Here is a 26106-nt window from a genome sequence, read left to right as displayed (position 1 = left end):
CTATTCATATTTCTTTTCCATGGGCACTTCAGTGTGGGATTGCAAGACAGACAGGGATGATCTGCACACAAGTCCAGGACCCAATATGAAGTCAGGACACTTTGGATGCTGATCCACACACTGTGAAGTACTCCCAGTCATGAAACAAGAAATTTGAGTCAAGCTAATAATAACAACATTTTTATTCATTGCAGTGATGTTTTTACATTATTTTAATTCAGTCTAAGAAGCACAAGCTTCTTATTGTCAGCTTGTGATAAAGTAAAAAAAGCAGGTTTATTTTTGGATGTGGAACATAATGCACAAAGCAGAACATAATCTATTACGTAGAGCATTATGTGCACTGCGCTTTATGTACCAGGAGATGTTGCTTTCTAAAATCACCTGGAGCTTAAACATTGATCTGGGTAACAGAACATTGATTCAAAGTTAATTTGAAGCTGTCGCGCAATCCTAACAGTTCTGAATGCACAAAAAACCAACCGAACAAAAAACCTAACACCGAAAAAAAGAACAACGCTTGATTTGACACTAATTATCTTCACTTTGTGATGTTAAAAAGAGAGCTCTGCAGCAGCACAGTAGAGAGCCCTGGCTAAATGCAGTTCGGCGTGCGCCTGTTTTGTGTCCTTTCCGCACGTCTTACTGCGCTCCTGAGCCAAGCGCGCGCCCGTGCTTTAACACGTAGCACGGCGCTCATTTTTCAGCCGATAATTACGGTCCTTGGCTACTGAGCACCCAGCGCGCTTTGACTGCTGGAAGCTCCCTTCCTCGGAGCGAGGCAGTGCGGAACACGAGCCCGCACCCCGCAGAGCCGACATGGACCTCACTGCCTCGCGCACAACAGCCCGGCCGAGCAGGGCCGGCCCGGGCCGGGCCCCGGCGTGAGGCGGTCCCCGCGGCGGGGAGCGCCCGGGGCGGGGCAGGAGGAGCGGCCCGGCCCCCACCGCCCGCGCCGCCGGCGGAAGCCCCGCCGCGCCGCCGCGGAAGTGACGCCGCGCTCCGCCTCCCCGCTCCTTCCCCCTCCCCCTCCCGGCGGCGGCTCGGGAGCCGGGCGCGGCTGGCGGCGGCCCCGGGCGGGACCATGGCGGACGGTGTGGACCACATCGACATCTACGCCGATGTGGGCGAGGAGTTCAACCAGGTATGCGCGGCCCGCGGGCGCGGCCTTTCCGCTCTGCTCCGCTCCCCTTCCTCGCCCGCCTTCGCAGCCGCGCCGCCTGCAGGGCCCTCAGCGCGGCGGCCGCGCCGCCGCCATTGTTCGGGCGCTCCCGCCGCCGCCGCCGAGCGCGGGGCTGCGCGGGCCCGGGGCGGGCGCGGCCTCACGCCCGGGCCGCGGGTGCCGGCGGCGGGCACGGCTGGGCGGAGAGCGCGCCTGGCGCTGAGAGGGGGCTGCTGGCGGGGCACTGGATGCGCCGGGGGCGAGCGCCTTCCTTCCCTCCCTCGCTTTTTCGCTTCTTCCCAACCTTCCTCCCTTTCTGACTTTCCTGCTCAGGGGCCGCTCCAGAGGGCTCTCCCGCGCCGGCTCGGCGGACGGGCCCTCCCGGATGCGGCGGGGAGAGCGGCCCCTTCCCGCCGGCTGCGGAGGGGAAGCGCTGCCATTGTTCGCAGATGAATCAAAAAGCCGCCGAGCGGTGGCTGTTTCTCGGCCGCGCTTTGCGGGGGAGGTGGAACTAGTGCGGCTTTATTTTGCAGCACTGGAGAAAGTATCCTGCTTTTTATATTTTCTTTTTTTTGTTGTTGTTTTGCTTATTCGTTATTATCTTCCATTTTAAAATGTTGCGCAAGCCTTTTTTAGAGGACGAGTTCCTATTTTGTTGAGGAAATGTGGATGAAATAAACAACTTTTCTGGATTATAAGTAGTCCAGTTTTCTAGTACCTTTTTTTTTTTTTTTTTTTGCCTCTCATTTTTAGCAAATAGCCGTGTGCCAACTTTCCTAGCGAAACACGATGTTTGTATCGGTTTTGCATGCCATCTGTCCTGTTAGCGAGTCCTGCACTTCTCCAGGTTGAGTTGTCCCAGATTGCTTTGTTCCTGCCCTAGAGCATAAATAACCGGGAACAACTGCACTTTCACGCACTTACAGGGCCCAGCTGTATGCCAGCTTGCCCTACAGAGAACTGGGAAGTAGGCAATGGTTTTGGAATTCACAGGTAATCTGTAATTTTCTCAGCAACTTGTAACTTTCTCAGAAGACTTAATTTCTTCTGATCTCGATTAATACAGTAATTCTAAGTATTAGTAATCTCATAAAGGTATACTATGAAAGAAGGCCATACTAAGGGGAGATGAGGAGTGATTTGCTCTTATTTTGTCTGCATGTGAAGGTTCGTCCCTTACAGTTGAAGACCCATCATATGAATTTAAACAGGTGGACAAACACCATTTAGCGGAAGAGTACATTTTTTGAGATTCTGTGATAACTTGAGTTTGGTTTAATAAATTCTAGATAAAACTGCTAACAAATAAAGTTTTTCAGGGAAAAAACCCTCACTTGAATCTGGTAGTGTTTGTGTAAATTCATGTGTGCAGAAGCCCTCAGAGTAGAATAGTTGTGTGCTGTAAGTATAGTGAAGAGAGGTAGTGCCAGAACAAAACTAATGGGGATGATCTGTTTCACTCACACGGTCCTGGTCTACTCATATTGTCATTACTGTTGATATTCTCTGTGGCCATGGTGGTGCAAATGAAGAGAGTCTTGTGATAATTTAGTTTAACTTATTCCACCAGGCAGGGAACCTTTTTGCTTTTTTCACAGTATTCACCCCAGTTGCTTCCCTGCTGGGTTTGCATTTCTGCAGCCTGTTGCTTCAGTTCATAAATCTTGCAAAATATAGGGCAGAAAGTGAGAAGAGGCTAGTGCCCTTTTTTCCATCGGCTTGACTTTAAGGGTTTTGTTTCTTTTAGGGGGTTTTCTTCTATGTTTTTGTCTGTTTCACACACACCCCTAAAAAAGTGCTGTTTTTTCTTGTCCAGATTCCATTTTTGTGACTTTGTATTTAAAGTAATGTTGTTGAACTGAGCAGGTCTTGAGACAATGTAAAAGTTTTACTGTGAGAGATTGATGCCTCTGCACTGTCCCATTTCCTTCTGTCATATATGAAAGAAGGCGAGTTGTCGTATTAGTTACTACCTCTTAATTCTGACATCATTGAGAAAAGTTGTCTAGAAACTTTTATTCATGAATTATTGTTCCTGATTTGAAGCTGACAGTTTAAATGGATATGGTGGAACATAGTTCTGTGGATGTGTGAAGATGACAGTTAAGAAGATGCTTAGGGAGAAAGCGAATTGTATTATTAATTTGTTTGTTTAGAGGGCATTTTACGGAACACCATATTTATAAAAAAGCTGTCTTTATCTAGTGAGTGAACTATTGTTTTTTGATTTTGTTGCTCTACGTTAATTTGAGTTACTAATATTTATTTGAATTGGACTATAGAAACCCTTTCCACTGGTTTTGGCAGTAACAGGGACTGAAAAATACACTGTTGTGCTTTGCCGTTCTTGTGGATATGTAGTATATAACTGTATTTATGCCCAAGCTTTTGGGACAAAACTTTTGTTTGCATCTGGAGTTAACCTTTCATTTAGGACTTGTGACTGGGTGAACTTCCCTTGGTTGTTTTGTCTTGTTCTGGGCCTCAAGGTGCTCATCCTCGAGGATATTCTGGGATTTTTTTAATGCCTTTTTTCCAAGAGAAGGCGGGGAGGGATGTTCTGCTTGATTAGCACTAAATGAACCATAGATTATAAAGGTGAAATAAAGACCACAGAGCCATGGGTTTACAAGCTGGCTAAGATGGATGACAACTCTAAACTGTTTTGGGTAGTATTTAGTGTTGGTTGCAATGAGCTGACTAACTTGATATCAGATCTTTTTAGTAAAAATGCATCTTGCCTATTCTATCTGAAGCTCATCATCTGTCAGTGTTGCCTCTTACTCTTTTATTAACTTATTGTTCATCATAATCATATTTTTTGTCCTTGGGCTCACAGCTTTAGTCAATTTGGCTCTGATCAATTACTTTTTTTTTAAATTGTGCTTTTTTTTTTTTTCTCGGAGAACTTGGTTGAGTAATTCTTCATTATTTTCTTCTAAGCTGGCTTCCCCAGCCAGCAGTCTTTTCTATTTATTTAAAGTCTCATTTTGAGATGACAGTCGCATAAATGTAGTACTTCCTGCATGCATTGCTTGTGCCTTCTTAAAAATAGGTATTGCATGGACTATTTTACCTTGAGCATCTCCCTACATTACACATCTTGCTCTTCAAGAGAGGGAGATCTGTGCTGCTCGTGAAAACTGTTACCTGCGTACAAATAGCTGAGGATGGCATTCTCTCGAGGGCAGAAGACCCTCAGTAAGCCTGGAGTGCTTTAGCAAATATTAGGCTGTGGTTTTATACACAAAACCCTAGACTGTTGCTGCATGATACAGAGATAATGAGCTTGTGCAGGACGCCAGTTTGGGTCTGACTTGAGGCTGCCTGCTGCTTCAGCCAGCAAACTGGGTTGCTTTCTTATGGTCATGAAGATTTGACCATGCATTGTCAAGTTCCCTCATGCTCTGAGCAGCTTTGCATTTCCCTTGCTCAGGGGGTTTTTTCCACATGCGCTCGTGCATGTAGTTAAATAGTAAAAACCGTTTATTATGCACATGTAGTATACAAATATAAATCTTGCTGATCAGGAAGAGGATGCAAAAGAACTTAAGGATATCTTATTTTAATGCTGTGAAAAAGGTGCTTGCTTTGTTTATACTCTTAATAAGTAAACTTGAGTAGTTGCATTGTGGATATGTGTAAACATGCCTGTAGTGTTCTATTTTGATATTTAAATGCTAACAAATTAGGAATGAAAGAGTTTTGACTTTGTATTTTGTAACTGGATAATAAAAGTTATTTAGATGGAATAAGCAGTTAAGAGGCTAATTATCTGAAAACTACATTATCTAAGGAATGTGTTAGTTACTGTCTTGACTTCAGCTCTGTAACACAAAGAAAATTTTTTTGTGTGTGATAAATAATAAAAGCTAGCATTTAGTGGCCAGTTAAAGCCAGTTATTAAAAACAGCCTTTATATCATAAAGACAGGTGTCTTATCATGGGAGGGGATGGATATATTGTGGTATAATAAATCTCTACTCAGAAGGGCTGTCCTGGTCATAAAAAACATAAGCTGGCAGACCTGCATGTGTTATAAAATATGTACACAATGCATTATGGCATATGCATTTTGCCAATTCTGCTGAAAGGGGCCCTGGGAAGACATAATTTCTGTATACTGGTAAATACCAAACTCCAGAAAAACTTGATACCTTCTTATCTGGCACCTCTTCACTTTGTTTTAATGTGAACAGTGATCCTACGTACGTTTAGTTTATATTTTTGACTGCTTGTGAATTTTTAGTTATTCTTTGTAACTCTGTAATTACTCTGTAATTTTTAGTTACAAGGGATCAGGTTGCTTAAATTTTGGTGCTGTGCCAGTTGTAGAGCCAAGAGCATTTGGGCCTATAGAGTAAACATGAATCCTATGGTCTAACGAACTTGTCCACTGTGCTGGATGTTTCTGCCATAGGCAGTTTGCTGTTTTAGAAGTATCAAAGGCTGTCTTTTTTGTTAATGTTCCAGTTCGTATGTTCAGACAGTTAATCAAAACCAGAAAGGTTTTTGTCTATAACTTGTTATTCTTCAGGACCTACAATTTTTTTTTTTTTTATAAGTGAGGATAGTAGCATGTGTTTAGAGTTTTTGACCACAAATATTGTAACTCGAGTGAACAAAAAGGCAAGGGGGAAGCTGGATAGTTTGTTTTTCTTTCTCTTTTTTTTTTTTCCCAGAAGCAACAGTAAATATTTTTCATGAAACTTTTGTTTACCTCACTGATTTTTTAAAATGTGTTCTTGAAGGTGTAAGTTAGTGTTTAACTCTTAAATTGGACAAGGTTCTGCAGAAAAAGCAAGTCTCACAGACCTATGGACAGCTTAAAAAAATTTTGCTTGACAACAACAACAAAAGCCATTTCCAAAACAGCGCTTGAAAACTAAGTGAGTGGTCCTCTGCATCTCTGAGGAGTATGACTGCTAAGTTGCAAAAAAGAAATAACATGTTTAGTTTGTCCGTTCTGGACATGAAGTTCCATATGTTTATGGCTTTCATATTGGAATGTTTCACCCATTCCACTTATTAGCACAGAATGTGGAATTTCAGTCCTGATTTTAAGACGAAGTATTTCAGACTGCGGTCTAGTTAAAACATAGACTTTGGAAATGCATTGTTGTCTGATTTGGTTTTAGGGGGGGCCAGAACAGTGGCGCTCACTTTGTTTCTTAGCATGTTTATTTGCAAGATTGTGAATTACAGTAATTGAGCAGAAATAATTTCTATTCATGCTTGATGTTCTTCTTGTAACTAAGGAAGTTGGAAGAGGTCAAAATTGGTTCCTGATAGAGGCAGAGCATTTGTTTAAATAGCTGAGAAGTAACACTTCCTGTACTCTTTTTTCCTTTTCTGCATCTAGGAAGGAAGGGCGTGGTTAGGTAAGTTTCCACAGATCATGTATGAAGGAGAAAGGATTGTTGGATCTTGTGCAACATCCACCAGGACACCTCTCTTCTGTCTACACTTGGGAGTTGCTGGTTCAGGTCATTCTTAATCATCTAAGCACACACCTTGCTGACAGATTGGTAACTGAATGAATTCCATGCTGGCTGCAAAACCAGCACAATGTAAGAAGAAATTTTAGTGAACAGCATCAGGTTTTCTCTTGTGTCTTTATTTAAATTAAGACACTGGTGCTATTGGGCACTTTGCCTATCCTGCCCCTCTCTCAATTACATGCAGACTCTGCTGCCTCAATAATTCTCTCCCTCCACTGATAGTCACCTGAAAGCCTGTGTGATACAAACGATCTGTTTCAAGGAGTTTCTTGTCACTAGGGGAGTGCAGCAGAGCTGCAGTGGACTGCTGCCTGCTCCGGTATTTTGGCAATGCTGACTTCAGAGAGATAGGTTAGTGTACATACATCTGCTGTAAGATTGGTGATTGTCTGTTTGCATCTGTCTACCAAGACTAAATTCTACTTTCCTGAAGTCATCGTTCATATACACAGGTAACTAGAATTACTGCACATTTAGCAGAGGACTTCCTTAACTGCCTCGTGACATCAACCCTAATCTAGCTGTAAGATGTCGTGTTTAGGCCTGTCTCAGGCAGTTCCATGAACCTGATTTCATTAGCTATGGTGATAGGAGGAATCTAAACTGAGAACTGGACAGACTAGGTGAAATATGAAACCCTTAATTTAATAGTGATAAGCTTACCTTAAGAAGGAGATTTTTGTACTGAAGTTTATTGGGACAGTGCAGCTTACTGAGGATTAAATCTACTTGATTGACAATGCCAAAACTCAGTTTACCTGTTTGTTGGGGTTTTTTAAATTAGCATTATTTGTTTTAGTTACATTTTCCCTGTATGAGCAGTAGTTGTTAGTATTTTCATACAGAGAGTGGATCTTGTGGTCATGACTGTGGATATATTGGGTTTGCAGCAAACATCGTTAACTTTGCAGCCTGTGTTTTGTGGGGTCCAGCTTGGTTCTCTCTAGCTGCCATATCTGGTACCTTGAACTATTCTATCTAGGATGCTTCTGTGAGTTTCTAGATACAAATTCATAGTGGGTGCTGAAATATCTGTGATACCAAAATCTGGTGAGGCAATTTCTGTTCTGGAGTAGGGTATGAGAGTCCAGTAAACTGGGGGGAGTTGGCTTAGAGGGGCAATTGCTGCTTGCGGATGGACTTGGGCATTGGTCAGCACATGGTGAGCAATTGTATTATGTATCAATTGTCTGTCTTGTCCATTATTTCATCTCTTTTTGTTGTCATCTTTTTCATCATCACCATTATTATTTTTATATTTTACTTTATTTCAGTTATTAAACTGTTCTAGTCTCAACCCACAGGTTTTACCTTTTCACCAGTTCTCTTCCCCTGTTCCACAGGGTTTGGGGGGTGGAGTGAGGAAATGCCTGTGTGGTACTTAGTTGCTGGCTGGAGTTAAACCACAATAGCCCTTTGTTTGTCACCCATCGTGGGACTTGACAGGTTGAGAAAACAACAAATCTGACTAGAACATGCTAGAACAAATTTGTTATAAGCATTCATTATATTAGTTTAATAGTCACTGGACACAATGTTGATTTTATGCTCTCAGTTGTTCTGCTGGTTCTCAGAGCTCCATCATTTAACTCCTTATTTCCACTGTGTGCTCCCTGTTGTGCTGTTTATCCTGTGGGATACTGGTCTAGTGGTACAAGGTTATTGTGTTGTATTTTAATGTAAGCAGTCTGGTGTAGTGGAAGATATTCCTGCCCGCAGCAGGGGGCTTGGAACTAAACCATTCAGTGATCCTATGAACACTGACGTATGATACGATAGAAATGCTGGTTGTGAAAGTAATCTATTACTTGTACTCAGCCCTGCTGTCATCTTTGTACTTTGTGAGTGATCTGTTGGAAACTATTAATGATTACACCTTTTACCTTTCATCCTCTGAGAGTTAATCTGCAGAGGAGACGTGATCCCACATCTTCCTCTTCTCTACCAGGCTAATGACAATAGCTCTTGAAAATTTTGAATATCCTTGGGATGTTGAAACAAGCATGGCCCTATGGCCAGGATCCACAATTGTGTGCCAGGTCTTGTTTAGGATTAAGCAACTATTTGCAGCTACTCAAACCCCGTGACAGGCACTGTGGCTACTCAAACTTTGGTAGCAGGTGCTGCAGCTGCTCAGAGCCTTGCAGTGGGTGATGCAGCTGAACCAGAGCACCAACCCCTGCCAATATCAGTCACCCCTTTCCACCAGAAGAAATGGACACAAGAGAGCTTGTTTAGTAAAGGAGAACAAAGCAGGGCCATCACAAGAACAGGAGGAAGAGGCAGAACAAGAGGGAACCACTCAGTCCCTATTCCTGAGAGAGCTGTGGGATATGCAAAAAGATTTCAGCCATCAAGCAGGTGTGCATGTGATCACCTGACTGCTCAGATGCTGGGTACCAGGGCTGGTAGCTCAGAATTGGAGGGTAGGGAAACCAAGCAGCTGGGACCACCTTCTAGGGAAGGGGGCATTGACAAGGCAATTGGCAAAGGGCCACAAGTCCTCAGCCTTTGGGAGGCAACTCCTGTGGAGTGTGACGGAAAGACATCCCTTCAAGGAAGATGTTCTGTGTCACCCAGGCAAGTGGGCCACCACAGTGGTATCCAGTACCTTTGCTATGACCCAGACAATGCACAGTCACCCGCAGACCCAGAAGAATTCCAGCGCATGTGACCCGTGCAGCAGAAACTTGTCCAGATCATGCCATTGTCATATGCTGAGTTTTCAGGAATGTATGGATCCTGTGGTCTGGCACGTCAGGCCCACAGGAGTGTAAGGCTCTAGTGCACAGGGTACCCCAATGCCATCCAGCTCTGCAGGGGCAGAACCTATTTCTGTTTCTGGAGGGAGAGAGGGGGATCCCAACAGCTGACTGTATTGGAGGTTGAAGTGAGCCTGACTGGGAATGTGTGGCAAAAGCACCCCACTGTGTCTGGCCTGGAGGTTCTGTGCATTCCTGGCATAGACTGTCTCAGGAGAGGGTATGTCAAGGACCCAGAAGGGTACTGGTGGGTGTTCAGTACCACTGCCTTGGAGGCAGAGGAAGTTAAGCAGCTGCCTGCCTTGCCTGGTCTCTCAGAGGACCCTTCTGTTGTGGGCTTGCTGAAGGTCAGAGAACTGTGCTGGTCACTACCATGGTATTACTCCAGCAGCAGCATTGCACCGAGACACCATTATTCCCATTCACAAGCTGATTTATCAACTGGAGAGTCAAGCGGTGATGAGCAGGACCAGACCATACGGCCAGTGTGAAGGTGTAACGGAGAGTGGAGAGTAACAGTGAGCTATGGTGGCTTGAATGAAGTCATGCTGTGGCTGAGTGCTGCATACTGGACATGCTGGAGTCAAAAGCTGCCAAGTGGTTTGCCACAATTGATATTGCTAATGTGTTTCTATACCTTTGACAGGCCACAATTTGCTTTCCCTTCAAGGAATGTCCAGTAGACCTGGAATCCAGAGCCCCAGGGGTGGAAACATAGCCCAACCAGTTCTGTGGACTGATCCATACTGGATTGGAACAGGGTGAAGCTCTGGAACACCTGCAGTACATTGATAATACCATCATGTGGGGCCCTACAACAGCAAAAATTTTTGAGAAAGGGAAGAAAATAGTCCAAATTATTCCAAAAGCTGATTTTACCATAAAACAATGTAAGGTCAAGGGACCTGCATGAGAGATTGAGTTTTTAGGAGTAAAATGGCAAGATGGATGTTGTCAGATTGCAGTGAATGTGATCAAGAAAATAGCGGCAATGTCTCCACCAACTAGTAAGAAGCAAACACAAGGTTTTTTAGGTGTTGTGGGTTTTTGAAGAATGCAAATTACAGTCTAATTGTAAGCCCTCTCTATGAAATGACCTACAAGAAGAATGATTTCAAGTGAGGCCCTGAGCAGCAACAAGCTTTTGAACAAATTAAATGGGACATAGTTCGTGCAGCAGCCCCCTGGCCAGTCTGGGCAGGGCAAGATGTAAAAATGTGCTCTATACTGCAGCCGGGGTGAATTGCCCTACCTGGAGTGTCTGGCAGAAAGCACCAGGGGAGACTACAGTCCATCTCCAGTCCTCTCTCTTTGGAAGTGGGGGTACAGAGTATCGAGGCCTCCTATACTCCAGCTGAAAGAGATATTGGAATCTAATCAAGGGGCTTGAGCTGCTTTAGAAGGGATTGGTGCTGAAGCACAGCTCCTCCTGAGACTCCAGCACAACTCCTTCAGCTCCCCAGCAGCTGCCAGTGCTGGACTGGGTGTTCAAAGGGAGGGTCTTCTCTACACGTCATGCAGCTGGGGCTACATGAAATAAGTAGATTGCAGTGACCACATAATGAGCTCAAATAGGAAATCCCAGTTGACCAAGAATCTTGGAAGTGATCATGGACTATCTAGAAGACAAAGATTTCAGAATGTCACTAGAGGAGAAGATAACGTGCTGAAGGGGCCCCATTGTATAATAAACTACCAGAAAATGAGATGCAATACACCTCATTTACTGATGGGTCCTCCTGTACTGTAGGAAAGCATCAGATGGAAGAACATCATGCCCAGTACATAAACTGGTGGGAGTTGGGTGGAAGGGGCTGATCAGTGCTCAGGGACTAGCAGTTTATTTTATTTCAGTTTTTAAACTGTTCTTACCCCACAGGTTTTACCTTTTTCTGTTTTTTCTCACCCGTCCCATGGAGTGGTTGGGGAGGGAGAAGTCAATGAGCAACTCTGTGGTACTTAGCTGCAATCTGGGGTTGAACCATGACACTTGTGCTTTCTAATGTATGCAATTCTGGGAGTAGGGCTTGTGGATTTTTTGATTCCTGCTTGTATTACAAGGGCAAAAGTATTGCAGTGGAAAACAGTGGCCAGAAGTATTTTTTTCCACATAAGTTTAGAATATAATAGGAGTCATAAGAATTTTACATGTTTTGATGTGGATGAAACTGGAGCTTAGCTTTTCAGCAGGGATGTTGTGTAGGTGGTGGATCAGACTGTCTGTGGAACATGGCAATTATCACCACTTTTTGCTTCAATGAGTTCTAAGAGTAATACAAATTGTAATCAAGATGTCTTTTTTATTTTAGGAGGCTGAATATGGTGGGCATGATCAGATTGATTTATATGATGATGTAATTTCTCCATCTGCAAATAATGGAGATGCTCCAGAGGATCGCGATTACATGGATTCTCTTCCACCATCTGTTGGGGATGATGTAGGTAAAGGAGCTGCACCAAATGTTGTCTATACGTATACTGGAAAGAGAATTGCCTTGTACATTGGAAATCTCACTTGGGTAAGTATCTTACTGCTGGTTAGTTGTAGACAGGAATTTTAATTATGGACGTAACTATTTTTAATTTTTTTTTGCTTTAAAATGTTTTATATGAAATATTATGAGTATAAAAAATCAGGTGGTTTTGTTTTTGTTGTTGGTTTGGTTTTCTTTAATTTTTATTTATGGTTGTGGGTTTTTTTTTTCCTTTTACTTGAAATTTGGTGAGCCTATCTGGAGCTGTTGTGATGTCAAATCAAGAAAATCTTCAGTAAATATAAACTTTAGAGTTTCTGTCATGTTTTAAGTGTTATGAAGGGATATTTGTGCTAGTATGTTCTTAAGGTTTTCAGAGAACCGAATGAAAGAAGAGAACAAGTTTAAACTAATAAGTACTTCATGCCTGTAAATACGTCAAGGTTATTAAACAAACCCAATTTTTAGTAAACTCTTGCTGAAGGTTTTAGTTTAAAAGGAGGTTGAAGGTTCTCTAGGATTTTCTTGAAATTACTTTTCACATTTTTCCAGGGCCTTTTCCGTCGGCAGTGACTCTTTCAGCATAACTGTTTTCAGGTATTTGTCTTGAGGCTTATTTCTCTGTCCAACAAGAACAGGTTTATGATAACTCACTGAACTGCAGTCACCCTTAAGACAATTACCTTTGTTAGAATGAAAGCATTTTAAAATCAATTAAAGCAAACAGTGCAAGAGCTGGTCAGTAGCTGAATTAAGTGGAAATTTTATCTGTTTACAGGAAACCAAGTTCTTCAGGGCTCACATATGCAAAATTCTGTTTTAAAAGATAAATAAAAAATGAGGTTTTTTCCTTTCTGATATTTTCTTACCAGGATTAAACTTGAAAAAGAATACTTTATGGGTGTTTTTTTCATTAGTTATTACATTATTCCAAGAGCTAATAGGTAAGTAAAGGACCTGACTGTTGGGTTGTCCCATTGTGAAATACATGAATGGAATCAGTAAAACGTGCATGAATTAGGTGAACTAACAGTTGAATTGTAAAATAAAAATGAGTACTCCAAAAGTCAGAATATATTGACATCCTGAATTAAAGTATTCCTGTGGATCAGTTTCACACACACACACTCAAAAATCCATGGAAAATTTAATTGCCCTTTGCCTGATGTTTTAGATAAGCTCTCATAGTTGAATATTAAAAATATTTTTCAGTGGACAACAGATGAAGACTTAACTGAAGCAGTTCATTCACTGGGGGTAAATGATATTTTGGAGATAAAATTTTTTGAAAATCGTGCTAATGGCCAATCTAAAGGGTAAGAACTTGTCATTTGTTTTTTCTGTATGTGGATTGAAGTTTGGGAGGGGAAGGAGTTCTCAGTTTTCATAATTGTCAATCTTTGAACTGCTAATCTTAGCTTATTGATACAGAAATGATTTGGCATATCATTTCATCCTAATGAATTAAATTTCAGGTATAAATTCTTGTGATGGTATTGCATGTCTCATTATTTTGTGAGTTAAAGCTTGTTCATCATCTTCATTTAAGACTGTTCCTAGATTTTAGTTGGTGTGGTGGTGATTCTTGTTTTTCTTCAGTGTAAATGCTATTCTCCCAACCTTCATTATGAATTTTTCTTTATGTCTTTATTTTCCATTAGCTTTTTAAAGTGCTTGAGCCCATTTTTCACTGATAACCTAAATTTCACTGCATAAATGTGCCTTCATGTCCCTTTAACAGTAATGAGCACGCAGTGTATGCTTAATAACTTGGTCGTATGAATTCATTATGTAGTCTGTTGATACTCCACCAAAAAGCTGCCTTTGTTGTGATAAATTTTGATGCATCTTGTACTTGCTCTTTTGTTTTCTTCTTTTATGTCCTAGAATGAGTTATTTTATCTGCTCCGAAAACTGGACTAAGACCTGGGAGACAATTTCGGTGTCTAGTTTTCAAGTATTCTTTCGCTTACTGTGTGTAATCTTTTTCATGAGGTATCAGGATGTCAGAAAATGGAAAAAAATTGTGTTGTAACTTTCTTCGTTTCCTTTCAGGTTTGCCCTTGTGGGTGTGGGATCGGAAGCATCCTCCAAAAAGTTGATGGATTTGTTGCCTAAAAGAGAATTGCATGGGCAGAATCCTGTTGTAACTCCGTGTAATAAACAGTTTCTGAGTCAATTTGAAATGCAGTCAAGGAAAAGTAAGCTTTTCTTAGGTGCTGTCTTGGAAAAGCAGAAAAAGTAGAATGGCAGGTTTTTAGCTCAGCGTCTTACAATTCTTACACGGTTTAAAATAGCTATAAAATACTTAGAGTCCAGGTGAATGAAGTAATATCTTTGTTTAAAGAAATCACTTCATACACTGAAGAGCTGCTGCATTCTGAAAGAAGGTTGCAGCTTTGTGCAGCTCTTAACATCTGGAGATGCTTTCTCAATTTCTTGTGGACGTAATCTGAAAAAAAAAAAGCACAAGAGCATTTAGAAATTTAACATTTGTAGACAAACTGGACTAAATTCTAATGTGGGGACTGTCTGTGTTTATGACAGAATGGGGAAGAGCGGTTCTGTGTTGTACTTCAGCACCATGTCTTGTGTTTCCCAGTCCTAATCATTTGTAGCCTTGGGCTTCATGGAAGGAAGAGACTGGCAGTCTCTCCAGATCCTCTTCCTTTAGTGTGTCCTTTAGTGTAGAGCATAGTATTTTAGCAAAGAATGTTTTCCTCCCTAAATGCATTGGGTTTGGGTACAGGGAGCAAGTTGGTGCTCATAAGGTCATGCTTTAGCACTTCAGATCAAGTGTTGAAAGGCTTTAACCTATTTCAGTGTATGTGATGACGCTTCTGCTTTTCCGTTGCAGCCACACAGTCTGGCCAGATGTCTGGCGAAGGTAAAGCTGGTCCCCCAGGAGGAAGCTCACGAGCAGCATTTCCACCTAGTAATAGAGGTCGGGGCCGTTTTCCAGGTGCCATTCCAGGTGGAGACAGATTCCCTGGACCGGCAGGGCCAGGAGGGCCACCACCACCTTTCCCAGGTAAAATTATTCATATATGGAGTTTCAGTCTTACTTGTGTTTTCTTGTTTCAGTGTGGTATACTTATTTGGGAAATGATAAAGATCAAGGCAATTAATGAACCATAATCAGTGTTCACAGCTAGATTGTAGGATTTGACTGTTCCTTTGTTGCTATTCACCAGGAAGTTGTACTTACTAAATTTGATAGCAAGATAAGAGCTTTTTTAGATACATTCTTTATACTATGTTAATATATGTATTTTAAGTATGAAAAAAATTAAAATAGATCATGTTAGCAAGTAGATTTGGCTTTAATGTAGTATAGTTCAGATTTTCTTATTTGCTATATGTGCTGAGAATGCCTGTGTGGCAGCGTGTAAAGTAACTAATTTCCTTACTGTAGTTCAAGTTTGCGTGTGATCAGAAATTCAGCTTTGATTCATGCCCACTGACAGGTCTGTTAGTTGGCACCAGAAATTTGAAGACGAGGTCTTCATGCTTAGTTAGGTATCTGATATGGGAGAAATCTGTTAAACAGTTAGCTTTGCACTGCGGTGAAGTTCTTTTTTCAGCTGACATATTTTTTAGTAAATGTCATTCAGTAATAAATTGTCTACCAACAGTCTAAGGGACATAGTCAAATTGAAAAGCCAGTAATGAGAATCTAAGAGTAGGTTTGGATACTGCATTTACATTACTTTCTCCGATACAGCTTCTCCCATATTTTTAATATATATTTTATCCTAAGCCCCATATGAAAGACTAGCTGCAGTAAGATGCAATGGCTTCTAGCTTTTGTAATCTTCTTGTGGGTTTTGGAAACAACAGCAGGTGATTAAGTGATTTGAGGAGGGGTGTTGTCCGTTTTCAAGATAATGCTGTTCTCTTTAGATATCTCTAGATATCTAGTATCAATAGATACAGATAAGTTAAAAATTTTCTAATCTACTGGACCCAAAGCGGGAACATGCATGTCTTGTACATGTTGCACAATGTTCAGGGAGGGAGGGTTGCTTTCTTTTTCTTTTGTCATTGTTTTTAAGAACAAAAAAAAGGAAGCATTTTAAAGAATTTTATTTCCTCGTATTTATTCACTCAATTTTATTTGTTGTTTTTTTGTTTGTGTGTTTGTTTTTGGTTTTTTTTTTTAATTTTAGCTGGACAAACTCCCCCACGTCCACCCTTAGGTCCTCCTGGCCCACCAGGCCCACCAGGCCCTCCACCTCCTGGTCAGGTCCTCCCACCTCCATTAGCTGGACCTCCTAATCGTGGTGATCGTCCACCACCACCAGTTCTGTTTCCAGGACAGCCTTTTGGTCAGCCTCCACTTGGGCCACTTCCTCCAGGCCCTCCTCCGCCAGTTCCAGGCTATGGGCCACCACCAGGTCCACCACCACCTCAGCAGGGTCCACCTCCACCTCCGGGTCCATTTCCCCCTCGTCCGCCTGGCCCTCTTGGGCCGCCCCTGACTCTTGCACCTCCTCCACATCTCCCTGGGCCACCTCCAGGTGCTCCACCACCGGCACCACATGTGAATCCAGCTTTCTTCCCCCCACCTGCCAATAGTGGCATACCCACTTCAGACAGCCGTGGCCCACCTCCAACAGATCCATATGGCCGACCTCCACCATATGACAGAGGTGACTATGGGCCACCTGGAAGGTGAGTTCTTTTGGTCTAATGTGTTTGGGTCGCATATTTTACTCCTCTTGTTGGAAGCATTTGATTTTTCCCTTCTAATGCAAATGTTAGGAACAATTAGAAGTAGGGCCAAAAGGGATCCCACCAGTCCTGTAGTTTGCCCCTTCTAACTTCTCCAGGGGAATAAATCTGAGAAACATGTTTGCAGCAGGAAGAAAATCCTGAAATGTAACACCAGTAATCTTACTTTCCCTTTTCAGCTCTGAACTGTTTGTCTTTGTTTTATTTGGCAATGTCATCATTCCATGTGTTCTACATGTAAACTTACATATCACTTCTTATGCAGTAGCTTCTGGTTGTGCTTCTGTCTTAACTTGAAATTCTGACTTTTACCTGTATCATCGTGCTTTGCAGGCTGCCTTTTAAGAATGCTCTGGAGTTTTCTTTTTCAAATATGTGCATATGTTGAGGTCTTACCAAGCTCATACCATTTTCATCTTTCAGCAGCATTGCTTGTCCCTTTTTTCTTCAGGATTTAATTAAAACTTAGTGTTTGTCTTAAAAGCCAGGTGTGAATTTACTGCAAGACTTTTACCTTCCTTTCCTACCAAGATGTTTCTGCTCCTTTGGTGCAATCTTGCTGTGTTTGTAGCAGTGGCTTTTTCTATGGTTAATCCTATCTGCGACAGAATTCTTAAGTCCCTGACTTGACTTGTCAAGTTTTTCACTTCTTGTTTGAAACATCTTTTTCATCTGTGATTTCAAGCATCTCTGTCTTGCTGCTGTTTCTTGATTTTCACCATATTTGTATTTGTCAAAAATTTTGGCATAAATTGTAAGAGGGACAATTTTACATAGTTAGATTTGAATTTTTTAATAGTAATTTTATTGCTAGCATGAAACACACTTTCCTGGCTTAAAATGTTTTCTGCAAAGATGCTTTGCTGGGATGCTTTTTTTACCACAAAGTTTAAACCCTGCCCAAGCATTTGTACATGTGATGTTCATACAAAAAAACCCCTAGAAATTCAAGCATTTGGCTTAATTGCCTGAAATATAAGACTATAAGGTGTTGGGTGTTTTTTGATGGACAAAATCAAGGTTGTCTGCAGTTTATAGAATGTCTGGGGAGGGAAGGAGTGGGAATAGGACAGTATAACTTACTGTCCAGTATTTTCATTAATAATGTTAAAGCTATCATCCATAACTATTTAAATTGTCATTAATTATATATCATAGGCGTTTCACTGGAAATAACATGTCCATAAGAGAAAAATTACATATTCCATTCTATGGGAGGCACACGAAAAATAATACTCAAAACTCAGGGAGGTATGAATTTTTAGACATTTCCTCTTATGCTAAACTGGCTATAGGATCTTGTTCCACTTCTTGCAATTAAGAGGATAGCATTGCTTATTATTCTGCATTTTCTTTCTACCAGAAGAACTAACACTGTTCTAGAAATATCAAGCAGTGGGCCAGTTTGACAGTCTCAGCATTTATCTCTTAACACATTTCTCCAAATTTTCTATGTGACACAGACTGGCTAATAGGACACTGCAAAACTTTTGGGAAAATTTAGGTTTACTTCTGTTACTTGGCAAACCCTCTATAGGTAGCTGATAATTGAAGTGTAATGAGTATGAGGATTCTGCTTTATTGCTTCCTCCTTACTGTGACTAGTATGGAGATTAAATTGGAGTACCTTGAACTTGACCAGAAATTTAAAAAAAAAAATTGCTGTAAAATGCTGACATATCATTCAGAAAATTGAGTGTTTTAAAGATGATAACTATATTTGTTTTTCAAAAGTTACAGCATTCTGGTCTTAGTTAAGATCTGGGAAACAGGATCATATAGTTCTGATTCCAGTACTGTTATGAAAATTATCTCTAATTTTGCTCAAAGTTGCATTGCCTATGTACATGTATTTCCACATCCATTCAGTTGGGAATATCTATTTACGTACCTTCAAGGATTTTACGAAAATTGTAAATATTTGTAAAGCACAATATTAAGTGCTGCTGAATGTTTGAAATAGATGGGATGAACAAAAAATAAGTCTATTTATACAGCAGTGTCTTAATTGTTTTTTGGGTTTGTTTTTTGTTGGTTGGTTGGTTTGTTGGGGTTTTTTGGGGTTTTTTTTTAAGCTTTCAGGATTTTATACTATAACGATGGTCCTTAACAAAAACCAAAACCAAACCCAGATCCTGCTTTCTTTTCTGTTTGTCACTGCTTAAAGTTGCAAACTTGGATTGTTGAAATTGCAATGATAGCTTCTGAAGTTCTCCTTAACCTTTTAAATACCAGTTTTATTGCTTGCAGAGAAATGGATGCTGCAAGGACACCTCTAAGTGAAGCAGAATTTGAAGAAATCATGAATAGAAATAGGGCGATCTCAAGCAGTGCCATTTCGAGAGCTGTATCAGATGCCAGTGCTGGTTAGTAAAACTCAATTAATGTGTTTGCTATTGTACCCAACTGAAAAGAATTTATAGGGTTTTTTTAAATCAGGACTCTGGAAGGTCTGAACCCACATTTTCCTAATAGGACACTGAATTTAGGTACAATTTATGACTGATTTTGAATTGTGCTTCAGCTAGTTTCTAAGAAAACCTTCTGAGCACTGATCTGGACAGTATTTTAGTATTTGGTGCTACCGTAAATTATCTAGATGGCTGCTTAAGAGAACGTACTCAAAATGATAATACTGTTAGAGATAAATATCTATATTTTAATTTGCATAATTTTCTGATCCTCATCTTACATCATTTTCAGGGGACTATGGAAGTGCTATAGAGACCTTGGTAACTGCAATTTCCTTAATCAAACAGTCCAAAGTATCTGCAGATGATCGCTGCAAAGTACTTATTAGCTCTCTTCAGGACTGCCTTCATGGAATTGAGTCCAAGTCCTATGGTTCTGGATCCAGGTAAAACTTTCCTTTTCCATCTGCTCTTACTTAGGAAAGAGAAGGTGTAGTGCAGGACTAGTTTACAGAGAAGAAAGTAAGGCATGTAAGAAGTTCAGTGATTTGCTGAGTTGCACAGGAAATGTGTGAAGGAACCAAGTAAGTGTTTCCTGAACTTAGGAAAGCTGCCTTTTAATTAACCCTCTTTTCAAAATTGATCTGACTAGCTTCAATTGAGCTCTTAGTTTAATTTAGTGGTTTTGGCACAGATTTTCCATATGTAGATTAGCAGCCATGTTGTAGTGATCATTTGAGATGAGGTGCATTTCCCCCGGCTGATTTCAGTCATCCTCCATTCTGAGTATGTACTTCGACTTTTCTTTGCTAGATTAGAAAGTGGGTGCCCCTTACTACCTGTTACTGAGTTCTTAGGCACCACTCTTTGTACCAGGTGTCTTTAATTGTATGTACAAAAATAGACCTGCATTGCGATGAACAGATCTTTCTCTCATATCTGTTTTTGGTCAAATTCATACTCCTAAGCAGAGTACAAAACTGGTGTGGGGATGACAAGTATTTTGAAGAAAAAGTTAATGAAGTAATTTCTTTTAGAAGACGTGAGCGATCCAGAGAGAGGGACCACAGTAGGTCACGAGAAAAAAGTAGGCGCCACAAATCACGTAGTAGAGATCGTCACGATGACTATTACCGGGAAAGAAGCCGTGAGAGAGAGAGGCATCGTGATCGTGACAGAGATCGTGACAGAGAGCGAGACAGAGAGAGAGAATATCGTCACCGTTAAAGAAGGTGAGCTTTTCTTTCATGTTCCTGAACTTTACTGGCTTACTAAAAGTAACCACTCTAGGTTTGAGATGATTTATACCATTCATATCTGTATTTAAATGATCCTGCAGTATGTACTGAACCACTTTCTTCTTGCAGCACCTGGCATGACCACAGGTAAGTAATAACAGGTAATTAACTAGTCTTGGGAGGGAGCAAGAATTTGTGCAATTATCTTCTACATTTTGCATGCCACTTCTTTTATTTTGGCTGATAATAGTCTTCCCAGTTTTTTTGAAATGTGATTGAACCACTTCTTAAAAAGTCAGTAAGTCAGACTGTTCTGTTTGTAATCTTAGAAGATTATATGAATTTTACAGTTTTATTCCTTAATTGTATTTAAAAATACTGATTTTGTATTTTAAAATATACTTGTGTAAGGACTGCAGCATTTAGCCCTTCATAGATTGTGTGTGGATTATTTCAGTGTCCATACAGTTATTGTCCTTGCACAAGTACAGTGGTGATTTTTTGGGTTTTAGTATTTGTGGGTTTTGTTGTTTTGTTTTGTGTTGGTTTTTTTGTTTTTTTTCTTTTTCCTGGTGAGTTTTAGTCAAATTCAGGAAATATAACCAGATTTTGGTCTTGATTTTATGAAATGTGACCTGTCAGTATCTTCTGCCTTCTAGCTAAATTCAGGTGTTAATCTTCAGTAAAATTTATTACCAGTTGTTGCCCACCACCCTGATTTTTCAGTCCCTCCCCCTTCTGGTAGTAAAGTCATTTTCTGAAGACTAGTAAACAAATACATGACAAAAGAATTGATTTTTTTCTGGTTGTTCACAAACTAACATGCTCTTTTATTTCATGTATCTGAAGTCTTGTATACATCAGATGTCTAGACAGCTAGAGTACCATGCTAAACAATGGGTTTTTTCAGTGTACTGCTTTAAAATGCATAGAAATGTTTACATTATATAATGTACTGTTTCGAAGGTTGGGAATTAAAGCTACCCATGATTCCTTATATTTGACAATTGAAAAAAAAACCAACCCAACCCTATCTAATAGTGACTTTCTAGTGGTCTTTTCCCTTTTTAAAAGAACTTCCCATTACATCTACACTGAAATTAGAGCTTGTAGATGTGCCTGTCTGCCCAGCTTCCATTTCTTAGATTTAACCTCAGATTTAGTTTCCAGATTTGCATGTGTTATTTATTCATGGAAGTTCATTTGCCAACGTTACAGAGCAAAACTTCAAAAAGTCAAGTAAAACGTAGTATAGTCCTAAGTGAAAATACAGTTTTGTATGTGTTAAGTGTCAGTTTTTCAGTCAGGCTTTTTGTGTCACTGACGTTTTTCTGGGAGAGAACAAATTATGATACTAAATGCTCTTAGTGTGTTGAGAATTAAGTGGGATGTTGTCTCGGGTTCATATGCTAACAGGGGACACAAAAAGAAGTAACTGACCTAGAGAAGGGGAGCCAAAGGCTTAAACAGGAAGGTGAAACATGGCATCTAAAATAAAGTTGGCAGTATATTTCTGTTAATGCCACTTTTTGCCATTAAAAATTGATTGGTAGAAATATTTCTGGAATTTAGTAAAAATATCAACTGTGGTTCTTAATTGTAAAATAACGTAAAAGTACACATATAACAAAAGTAAATGTAGTTTATTTTGTTGAACTGGGTTTTTACCTTTTATAATAACTGTATATTTTTGATATTTGCACATAGTTGTTACAAATAGGGGTAACCATTGAGCTGAGTAATGGATGCATTTCCAGAATGTTTTCCTTCTGGTGGAGATGAGCAAGCCATACTAAAAATTGTTAATAGCCTGGAATGAAAGATAATTTTTTTAACCGTTGGCATAGTTTACTAATGTAGCTTTATTTTGTGTATTTACTGTTGTGCACGTAGATAAAGATTTACTGTGCCAAGTACAGATTTCCTACTCCGTTACCCAAAGAAAATATATCAAACAGCATTAGGTTGCATTTCATAATTTCCAAAGCACAATTTACACTGAGGCTGTGATTTCAGTCTCAGTTCAGGTGGGATTTATATTTGGAAGATCCTTCAGCTTTGGTGTGTGTTGGGATTTCTCTTTTCTTTCAAAAGGGTATCTTGGTAAGATTCCCTTGTGCAAAGAAAATAGATCCTAAGAACTTGCTTTAAAGGGCAAATTTAGTATACTACATGTAATTGAAAACATTTGGTATTTTTTTTAAGTTAAGTTGTAAACATTTTGTCTTGTTGCTGTCTTAATGAAGAAAAGCTTTATTGTAGTTTTGTTTTTATATATTTACACACACACACACACACACACATAAAAGAAATACAGTTATCTCCTGGTTTGTATGTTTCATTTTCACTAAGATGTATGTTGCCATACATTTTTTGTTTCATTTTTTACATTGAATAATATTCATAAATGGATTTAACACTCAGTCATTTAATAAATATCAACAGTGCTGAAACGAGTTATTCCCCATATTAATGTGTTTTGCCAGAAAACATGAAGTTGCCTCTGTGCCTGCACCCTATGAATGGCACCTATATTTCTCCTTATTGTGTACCTATAGTCATAACTGTGATACTGTACTGGCATTTTTCCAAAATGTTAACACGTCTAGTTCAGAAGGATTCTGAGGGTCCATTGTGAACATTTTTGTAAACAGTGAAATTCGGTTTGTACTGTATTACATTTATAGAGATGGGTTAAATTGGAATGACTTACAAAATATGTTTATAACAATAAAACTCTATAAAAAGTTTAGTTGTACCATACCAGGTGTTTACACTTCTGTTTGTACACTTCATGATTTAAAATTAAATTCTTGCAAGATTTTTGTTCCTTCACTTGCATAAGGCTTCAATCCATTCTCCCGAATTACTGTAAGCTGAATGCTTCCTTGGAACATCTTGCCTTTGCTCATAGAAAGCCTATAAATATAGAAGGGAGCAGTGGATTTAAGACAAATATCTAACCAGTATTAGTCAAAAAAACTAAGAACCCAGTAGAATGACATTTAGAAGAATTAACAGCAAAATTAATGTGTACAAACAGAATAGTAATGTAACTTCATTAGCATGAGTCCTGACTTATTAGGCAGAATTTTTTTTTATTTAACTGATACTCAGTAATGTATTTCTAGCTGATACATTGTCCCAATCTTAATCTGTCTGAATTTCTATAACTGCTGAATGTTAAGTTTTTCATTTTGTGTTTTTGTTATTGGGTTGATTATTTCCTATTTAAACTGGATTTGGATTGATTTACAAAGACAAAACCACAACATTGTAACAGTTGATATGTATGTAGAATTTGTACTCCATATTTCATGTTTATTCTCTGATTTTTCTGCTCTCAAACCACTGTAAGCAAAATAATTTGAAGGTCTGAGGCTCATATGCTTCTTCAAAAACTGCTCTCAGATCACTCCGAAGTTAGTTTCAGCTTTTGAGTGATTCAAGAAGTAAGATGGTTGGAATTTTTTGTGTCAGTAGGAGGGGAAATGGTACTAATGGCTTACATACCATTCATTATATTTTTGCTTCTCTAAGCTGGACCTGTCCTGTGACTGCGCTAATAACCACTTAAACATCAAGCGAAGTATGAAATTAGCCTTTTAAAAAACCTTGTAAACAATTGGAAAATGCCTATTTTTAATAGGCTATTTTAATAAGCTTCTAGTTAATATTAAGTGAATCATGTGGCAGCATTGTTCAAGACCTGGGTATACATACCTGTCCAGAATTATATCAGGTCTTAGTCTTAAGCTATTACGAATATTATTTACCTAATCTCTTTTTTTTTTTTTTTTTTTTTTGTGTGTGTTTTTGAGGAAGCACATATGTGGGGCTGGCACTATTCTTCTGTCTTTAGCGTTCATCAGAGAAATAATGCTTTGTGCATCTGATTCAGTATTTGAAATCCAGCATAGCACGATAGAGGCAAGCAGTGCCACTGCTTTATGTGCTTTTTAAAGTCTGTTGTATCATTACTCTGGTGCTTTGCAGAAACACATAGTTTGTCTGTTAATGTTCAGTGGTGAATCTGATTTTCTTGAGGGTGAAACAGTGATTTAAAAAATGAGCGGAATATCTTATGCTACTTACTTTCAAATGCATAACTTTTATTACTTTTTTCCCATGAATATGTTGCTGTAATTTTATTGACTTCTGAGGTGTCGTAAGACACTCATTTTTTTTTTAGTTCCTCATATCCTGGGCTTTTTTATTTGTGAATTCATTAGTTTTGACAAATTTGTTCTGTGTGAAAAGTTCCCCATGAAACACAGAAGTGAAAATGTTGGTTTGATGCAATATTCTTCAAAGAATGGAAAAAATTCACTTTTTTACTTTTGCTCATTGTGGTTTGAGAACTAAGATTTCTTTTTACCAAAAAAAGAGGAGATGTGAGAGATCTTCATTTTTATGTTTTCCTGTGGCAGCCCGATCTACATTTTTGTCTCTTCCTCATATATTAATGTGAAAAACACTTGCCAATAATTCATATGTTTTTAATTTGTAAACTAAAGGTTGAATTTTCTGACCGCACCTCTCTGTTCATCAGTTATTTTTGGTGAATAGACAGGCTGGGATAGTGGAAGAAAGATACTTGACAAATGAAATTAGTTTGGGAGGATTTTCCCCCATGTAAAATTATTTATACAGTCATGAAATTGTTGTTGTGTTGATATTAAATTATACACTAAGACTGAACAAAGACAGCAGGTAAGTACACTCATAATAGGAGATGGGAAGAGGCAGCAAATGTGAGAAGATGCTAGTGGTGATAAAATAGTCTGTATGTGTATGGTGAACAGAACAGAACCACATGTGTATTTGCTTACATGCTGAAAGACAAATAGAAAGTCAAGCTTGAAAATCCTTCCTTCTCACTATGTTATAGCTAAACCATCAGAATATTTGGGGTATTTTGTGATGTTTTGGAATGTAGGTTAAAAAGAATTTTTTGGCTTTTAAGATGATACTTTCTGTGGGGTTTTTGGTTTGTGTATTTCTTTTTCTTCATGTATAGAATAAAACAAAGGAGAATTACATGAAGTAATTCATAGGAGCTTGTAGGATACAATAACAAATGTATATTGTGCATTTTACTGGACTGTGAACATGTGAGATTGAAATTCAATCTCTGAAAATACACTACTATAATAAAACTTGATGGGTATATGTATATACAGCTTTAAAACTGCTGTAGAATTTTCAAAATTTTAAAGGCTGTTTAAAGCTTTTATGTGATTATTTAGATAATTGGAATTACAGGGGAAAAATTAGAGCTGCTATTGCAAGATGCTTTTGATACATATATAAGAAATCTATTGGGTTTTGTTGTAAGAGTGTGTCTTTGTGGGTAAAAAAGTGCTCAAGTTGCATCTTGCATAAATACAGAAATGTTTGATTACTAAAGTTCTGGGATTTCATTTGTGAAATATTCTGGCATAAACCCCTAACTTTTAAACCACAAAATGTCTATTCAACACCTAAGTCTGAAATTTGGGTAGACTTGGTAAATTTTGGTAGAAATGCTGAGAAACTGATTGCTGTCTGGTGTTAAATTGTACAACTCTAACACATGCTTGGGACAGATAGCTTATATATGAGCTTGAGGCAGATGGAAAACAGTATTGCCAAGAAATGCTGACTAGAGTTTTAATTTTTTTTTTTTTAGTTGTTTGTTGCTTCAATATTCTACTTGCTTGTAGAATACTGAAAAGGGCTGAGCACACAGGTATAATCCATACAGATCTTTTTTTTTTGGAACCACTAGGGTTTCCAGTTTTGCCAAGATACAGTGGCAGAACACTTTGAACCAAAATGTACA

At 39.4% G+C, this 26106-nt stretch overlaps 1 protein-coding gene across 4 annotated transcripts in view; it reads left to right on the top strand.

Annotated features, from left to right (window-relative positions):
* The first annotated feature begins 1010 nt into the window (after positions 1-1010).
* The window catches only part of CPSF6 (cleavage and polyadenylation specific factor 6), a 31549-nt gene continuing 6453 nt past the window's right edge, over positions 1011-26106 (top strand). The window contains exons 1-10 of one of the 4 annotated variants that reach the window (XM_032105214.1): positions 1011-1144; positions 11735-11944; positions 13112-13215; positions 13955-14100; positions 14757-14930; positions 16069-16573; positions 17792-17884; positions 18884-18999; positions 19337-19490; positions 20085-20276. In XM_032105214.1, the coding sequence (XP_031961105.1) occupies positions 1085-1144; positions 11735-11944; positions 13112-13215; positions 13955-14100; positions 14757-14930; positions 16069-16573; positions 17792-17884; positions 18884-18999; positions 19337-19490; positions 20085-20271 (1749 nt within the window). In that variant the 5' untranslated portion in view covers positions 1011-1084 and the 3' untranslated portion in view covers positions 20272-20276. Of the gene's footprint in view, positions 1145-11734; positions 11945-13111; positions 13216-13954; positions 14101-14756; positions 14931-16068; positions 16574-17791; positions 17885-18883; positions 19000-19336; positions 19491-20081; positions 20277-26106 lie in introns of all 4 variants that reach the window. The other 3 variants (XM_032105212.1, XM_032105216.1, XM_032105215.1) reach the window with 3 other exon arrangements.

This window comes from Corvus moneduloides, chromosome 4 (genome assembly GCF_009650955.1).
Source record: "Corvus moneduloides isolate bCorMon1 chromosome 4, bCorMon1.pri, whole genome shotgun sequence".
Taxonomy (NCBI): Eukaryota; Metazoa; Chordata; class Aves; order Passeriformes; family Corvidae; genus Corvus; species Corvus moneduloides.
This window is presented reverse-complemented; position numbering and strand designations above follow the sequence as displayed.